This window comes from Ciona intestinalis, unplaced genomic scaffold, assembly GCF_000224145.3.
Source record: "Ciona intestinalis unplaced genomic scaffold, KH HT000506.1, whole genome shotgun sequence".
In the NCBI taxonomy this organism is placed as follows: Eukaryota; Metazoa; Chordata; class Ascidiacea; order Phlebobranchia; family Cionidae; genus Ciona; species Ciona intestinalis.
This window is the reverse complement of record NW_004190827.1, coordinates 52-7,076: the sequence shown is the minus strand read 5'-3', so window position 1 is coordinate 7,076 and position 7,025 is coordinate 52. Positions and strand designations below refer to the sequence as shown.

General features: G+C 32.9%; 2 protein-coding genes across 2 annotated transcripts; one reads left to right on the top strand and one right to left on the bottom strand.

Moving 5' to 3' along the window:
- Positions 1 to 30: 30 nt before the first annotated feature.
- Positions 31 to 1,551, bottom strand: LOC100187442. Its single transcript, XM_002126820.4, has 2 exons — positions 484 to 1,551; positions 31 to 123 (listed from the first exon to the last, which is right to left on the bottom strand). Exons 1-2 carry the CDS (start codon positions 1,197 to 1,199, stop codon positions 33 to 35), a joined length of 807 nt encoding a protein of 268 aa, XP_002126856.1. The 5' UTR covers positions 1,200 to 1,551; the 3' UTR covers positions 31 to 32.
- A 359-nt stretch (positions 1,552 to 1,910) lies between these two features.
- LOC101243422 (cullin-9-like) lies at positions 1,911 to 6,643 on the top strand (the record flags this gene model as incomplete). The annotated part of the gene is made up of 9 exons (XM_004227372.1): positions 1,911 to 2,021; positions 2,642 to 2,764; positions 3,404 to 3,554; positions 3,866 to 3,963; positions 4,134 to 4,287; positions 4,638 to 4,816; positions 5,398 to 5,509; positions 6,291 to 6,401; positions 6,564 to 6,643. Coding segments are annotated over exons 1-9 (1,119 nt in total), but the record flags the coding sequence as incomplete, so codon positions are not given.
- Positions 6,644 to 7,025: the final 382 nt, after the last annotated feature.

Genomic DNA, 7,025 nt, shown 5'->3' with positions numbered 1-7,025 from the left:
CAGGCTTTACACATGTGATGTTTTGGTGTTTATCAGTTTTTTTCCTCAATTTGGTCAGCTAGGTCGTTACGATAAGATCTTCTTAAAGCAGTGATCAAGTACTCTGGCGAAGGATTCATGTTTCTGATTTTGTTAACGTATTTACAATCCTGGTATTAAATGACACTCGCTTTTTAAAGCTACTAACTATACTTCTACCTAAATTATTACATCTTAATATAAAGATTAGAGCCTGTTCTACTTTAGGCATTTTTTCAAACATAATGTAGCAATACTGTTGCTGCAAGACACGTACTACAGGTCTATTTTCACTCCTCGGAAAAATTTGACTCAGATAAATAGAACGTTGAAACGGTCATTGGCAAGTTTCTTGTTGGAAGAGCCAAAATACAAGTAAAATAGAGCAATATAGAAATACTATTTAAAAAAAAGTAAGCTATATAATTTATTTAATTAATCTAAGATATGTAGGTGTTAATATACCGTGCCCAGTATAGTAATGCCTCTTGAATTGCTCTCTGCAGGTTGTTTGGCCAATTAAGATACGCCGATTGCAACACATGTTCTGGTACATCCAGATGTCTCATTGTCATTTTCCATTCTGTAGTTAGATTTTCACCAACAGATGCAATAATTGATTGTAGTCTTGGGGTAAGATGGTTCAGGCCTGTAAGGTAGGCTGCCTCTTGTTGAAGGTTGTGTACTGCTGGTGTGTCTCCTGCTTGAAATGGCAATGCTTTATACATTTGTGAAAAATCCTCCATTGGTTCAATTGAATGACATACACAGAATTCGGGTATATTTGCTTTTTTGTTTCGAGTTGCCAACTGTTGTCTAGTTGAGCTCGGTGGTGGAGATTGTTCACTTGTTTTGGAATAACTGTAAGACTTTTCATTGTAGGTGTCATAACTTGACCAGGACCTCGGTTGATTCCATTTGCTTTGAAAATTCTGGGCCAACTTCGCCAAATCATTTCTCCTTGTGTTGCTAAGGATTTGAACAAGAAACGAAACATCTTCTTTAGATATTTTATCTCTTTCTTCTAGCACGACAAGCAGGTCTAAAGGTGTTAAAAGTTTTTCCATTTTCCCCCTTCCTATCCAGTCCGAACATTGAAATTTTAATTCCTTTAAATTTTTTACTCTCTCGCTTACATTTGCAAGCAGGATTCGATATTCACTCAATTTCTCCTCTTCCATTTCATTTTAGCTGAAGAATATTGCTTCACTATTTGACAGTTCCGATTTCATTACACATTCTACAATTTAAAAATTAATATTAAAACATATATTAAAAAATATTACAGAAAAGCAAAACAAAAACAAACTTGCTTGTGTATATAACTATTTCTGTATACTCTTAATTTTGTACAAATATACGTGTAATCTGTTCTTATAAACAGCTACATAAAGCCATGCAAGTTTAAATTAATATTAATCACAAGAAACTCAAAATGCATTAACACCGTCCATCTTTTCTGTTAACTAGAATTATTTCCCGGGGGATTCCCCACGGTGAAACAATTTACAAAAATGTCATAATCTGTTTGTTGCAATTAAAAACGTTTTCACAAACAATTTTACCAAAAATAAAACTAGCAAACACCATTAAGATTTTGTGGTACAAACACTCTTGCCCGTGTATTATGTAATCGTGATTTCACCAATAGATCCTCCATGTTTGATCTATTTGTAATACACACACAAAAAAAATCGTTCGGGTTACAGTATATTGAAATATTTTGGTGTTAAAATCAGAATATATGTTGCGAAAAACGAAACATAAGAATTGCATTTTCCGTTGCTAAACAAACAATTTAATTTGTTTTGGATAAAGCTAGATATTTTAATACCCCTTCACGTATTTTAAACAAGTTTTGATTGTTAAATGTGAACTTCACGATTTGTAGTATGGTTGTAAAGAGTTCTCAGTTAAAAGTTCCGTTAAATGAGAAGAAAACGTTGGAAGCTCGAGAAATACTAAGACAACGACAAACGTCAGATGGATTAACGGAATACCTGGTAAAATTACTAAGCAACTACGCAGAATTTTTTTAACCAAAGTTGTTCTTAAACTACAGTAAATTTTAAGTGTCCAAGTGTTTTGAATATTTTTTCACGATTCTAGTGAAGAATCCTTCCCCTATTTTATCTGCTAACTGCTAAGCGTAAATACTAACCCATATAACCACCAATACCTGTAACCCTAACCTCTAACTAATATTGGATACCTAGTAACTCATATGGCATATACTCACCCAGACTGGAAAGTATCGTGTGCGGAGGATAAATCCTTCGCGCAGGATTTTCAAAATTGGTCAAAAATCCGCGTAATTTTCGAGATTTTACAGCAATCTGCACAAAAAAATATCAATCTGCGCAAAAATATAATTAATCGCGTAAAAATCGCTGCAAGACTGGATAACTTTCCCTGTTTGTAAGTGCGCTTGGGGAGAAACTAAACTGCTGAGGTTGAGAACTGGCTGCCTTTTTCTTACGTTCTCTCACAATTATGACATATATCTTTGTGTGTTTGTGACTATTACTCACTAACCCCTAACTACCAACCTCTAACACCTTCCACCTGCCTAATCTGTAACATAGAGAAGGATTCTTCACAAATACCATTTTTATATTTCCAGATTCGTTGGAGTGTATGCAGTGATGAAGTTAGCAACTCAATAGACGTTGCATCCACCTCAACCAACACCAGTGAGGATGCTAAACACGGAAAAGATGTTTTTCTATGGATGAGCAAACATGCTGTAAGAGAATTTATTAGGTGTAGCGACCACGCTTATTTTCTTCCAAATAAATGTAAAAATGTATTAACCGTAAGCGTGGTTTACCTAACTGTTGTTTTGTCGCTTATCTTGTCTTTTCGGTTAAAATATTTCTAAATCTTCGCTAACGTAATTTAAGAGACAAATAAAAGTTATTATTATTATTATATTAAATTTTTGAGGCCTTGCACTTGTCTGCATTTTAGAATGTGATAACTAAAAATCGAAAACAAAATTTAAAAAAATGTTAGCTACCAAACTCTGCAGCCTGATTGGTGCATTACCAATGTATTGAAACTTGAAATATTGCTTTTTGTTTGTTTTTTTTCACCATAATCTCAGATAAATTTTTATCTGGAATTTAAGTATCTTTTCCTGAATTGTGTGTGTATTGATTAATGATTATCAACTGTCGTTTTGTTGCTAATTCCTTTCTATTAATTTACTTGATATTTACTACTTTATCCTAAAATATAAACAAATTATATTATGGTAATGTTTTTTTGGGTGCTGGGCCAATCCTAGGACCCATTACGGACACTGCGGGACCTAACCCACATAGAATAAATAATATGCAACCTTAGGTGCTGTAATAAAATTGTTTGTCTATATTTCTTTCAGTTACAAACATGTTGTCCACACTTATACACAACTGAGCCACAACCGAAACCCAGTGATGGAAATTCTTCATCATTTGTTCCTGGGAGCAAAAAGATGGAGGAGGAGGAACAACCTCAGCTTGATATGGAGGAACTAGATGACATGAGATATGGTATTGTTGGTTTAATAAATAAAAACGTTTTTTATTCTTGGGGCAAAGCAACAAAAGTTGTAATAATATCGGTGGTGTTTTGTACACCTTATGCCTACTTACGAGTCACCATATGTGTAACTATTTGTACAAAAAAATTTGGATATAAGTAAATAGATAGTGCATATGTAGTGTTTAGTCACTGTAATTTCGACAAGATAAATATATACATACACTTAATCTTGTTTAAAAGACCTAAAGAGTTAAAAGTCAAGTTATCTATGTTTTTATTGGCATCAGGTTAAACCAAAGTTATAATCTTTATATACTAGATGTTGTAAAGTTGGTGAATCGAGCACGAAAACAAATGAATCGAGTTCGTAAAGATGCCGTTTCTAAACCATTGTTGAGCTTGTCACATACTATCAAGGTAATTTAAAAATTAAAATCAAACATAAAATATTTGCAGTTTTGCTGTTGATTCTCTTCTCTTTGTTCTTTAAAAAACTTTTTTTTTTTTTAACCATTCGAAAAATAAATAAAAAATAAAGATTATGTTTTCTAATTTCCCATTCTAGTGTTTCACATTAATAACCACAGGTACTGAGCACATATGCTACACTTGGATCTCTCTCCGAAGTTTTCCGAGAAACGGGAGCACTGGATCTTATCCTTGATCTTCTATGGACGGATGATGCGGACACTCGAAGATCAGCGGGAAGAATGCTCCGAGCTCTTGCTCTTCATGATGCAGGTGACTTATTAAGATAATATTTAAAACATAACTAAAAATAATGGTCATAACTTTCAGTTACACTTAAAAATTGCAATTTTCAAATAAAATGTTTTAAGTAAAATATGTCTGTGCCGCTGTGGGAAAGATTAAATTTTGTTAACATTTCGCTTTTTATAATATATATATATTTACATTATTTACATATAAATATCTTATTTTCCACAAAAATGTGTAGTTTATTTCAAAATTAATGTAGCCTATAATGTATATATATAATATTTTAATTACCGAAACAGTTTATAACATGTTTCAAAATAACAAGTTACCCAAAAAAAGTAAAAAACTTCATATTGCATTTCCACCTCCAGGAAGTCGAGCATACGTCCTCCTCTCCCTCACACAAGACTCCACGGAGGAGAATCACGGAGATCGGAAGAAACATTACGCTGACTTCGAGAATCGTGACATGGTGATGGAGATGTTTGCGGAGACGGCATCGGGGGAAGAAGCTCATGCTGTACAGCTTGATTCTCTACAACTCCCACAGGTATTTATGGCTGTTTGGGGTAAGATGGTTTATGTTTTCGTTAAATTCCACAGGTATTTATTGCTGTTTTGGGTAAATATTAGAGCTGGGTCGGTGGTTTTCAACCTTATTGTCCTGTGGATATTTAAATCAAATTTCCTCACAAAAATTTAGTTTGGTTTGGTTATTTTGTTGGTTGGGGTAAGATGGTTTATTTTTTCATTCTCGTTGCATTGGGTGGTAAGAATATTTTTCATACATAGAAAGGTGGGGGAAAATATTTTTTATTCTATTTTCCCGACCCATTTGACAAAGAGCATTCAAAGAAGTTTAAAACCCTGTTCTCACAACTCCCATAGACTGTTGTTAATTGTTTATTAAAACACGATCAGGTTATTGGATATTATGTGCCAAAGGTGTTCTTTTTTTACCACCATATTATAGTATGTCGGGTAAGATCTATGTTTTCTATGTTTCCATTAATTTTATCATTTTGGTGGTATATAAAAAAATTACAGAATTATAAAACAATCCAGGTACTTCTCATTCATTTCCTTTTATTTGTTGTTAAATATCATGTATTCATCGATTTTGTTCCATAGGTTCCAGGAAAAGCTTTATTCACGCTGATGAAATGTTACCTCCGTGTTACATCACTTATGGACACAACGAATGCTGATCAGAATAAATCACGATGCACATGGATGGTGCTTGGTACGTTTATTTCAAATATTCTTGGCAAAAAACTTAAAGTGGTTGCGTTTACATAATAGTAAAACAATTTTTACCACAATTATTAATTATGAGTATATTGTATCTATGAAAAGTAAAAAATTCTACAAACGAAGAAAGCTGGAAAGTATTGGCTACCATTACCCACTACAAAGTTAGTTTTTTAAACTTTTATGATCTAAGACAATTCCTAAAATATTGCCAAGCTAAATTATTAAATTAATTATATATATATATATATTTAAAAAAAAATTTTTTTAGGAGGTAACTATTTTTATTCTATTGTTTTTTTATATATATATAAGTGAGGTCCTATAGTGTGGCACATTTTAGGTTAGAGTTCGTTCTTTACCCTGACACCCATGGTGCTGCAACCCATTTAGTGACCACTGGGTTAGAGCAATGTCGGTTCAAGCGTCTTACTTAAGGACACATAAGCCTATCACTATTGAGCTTCAAACCCAGTATCTTTCATTTACAATGCAAACGCCTACCTCTTGAGCCACGAGGGGAACGCCCATGCTTGTCCCCTGGATGTCCACCATTCTTTTTAACCTAATAAAAAATGAACGTAACTTGCTTATTCTTGCGTGCATGAGAATATGAAAGTCGTTATAGCACTGATTTTCTGTTTTACTCACCTCATGTTCTTTTCTGTGTGGCTGACAAATTAGACAACTCATTAGTGACCACTGGGTTCAATCAACCGCCTTAAATTGTCTTTGCGAAGGATAAATATGCCTATAACCTTTATTATAACCAGGAGACACTGTGAACCACACACAAACAGAAAGGTTTGAAGTTGCCATGGCAATTGCTGATCTAATCAATGAATTAAATCGTATTATGGATTGGAACAACAATGAGAAATGGAGTAAGTTTTTATGTTTTCTTTGTTTTAACCATTTCCTAAAAATTATTCTATTTAACAAAAATATTAGCTTAATTTCTGCAGTAGTGACATTTATTAACATATATATTTTTAAAAAAGTTGTGTTTGGATATTTTTAATTTTTAACTCCGTTTTTTTTTACAGGTGCTGCACAGGCAAAATGTAAAACTGAAGAAAAACAATTGAATTCCTTGGCAGATATTAAAGTAGATAGAAATGCAATGGTAAAAAACACCCATGATATAGTAGCAGCTTACAGTATATGCTAATATGTGGCCTTTACTGTCCTAGTGATTTTTATCAGGTTTTGTATGAATGAGGCCCTATGGTGTGCTACACCATTGGACCTAGAACGTAGGCCAGAATTGGCCCATTTCCCAAGTGTTAGCACAAAATATAACAATAACATAGTCAAAATAAATATTATATTTTTGAGTAAGCAACATTTATCTTTTTTAAGTAACAAAATTTTTGTTTTAAAAGTAAAAATATTAAAATTCTTAAATGTGAAAAAACACAAAGTAAATGAATAAAAATTGTTTTATTGAGTAAGCAACGTTATTCTTTTTTGGGACCAAGAAAAGTTTTTATGAATAAAAAACAAAA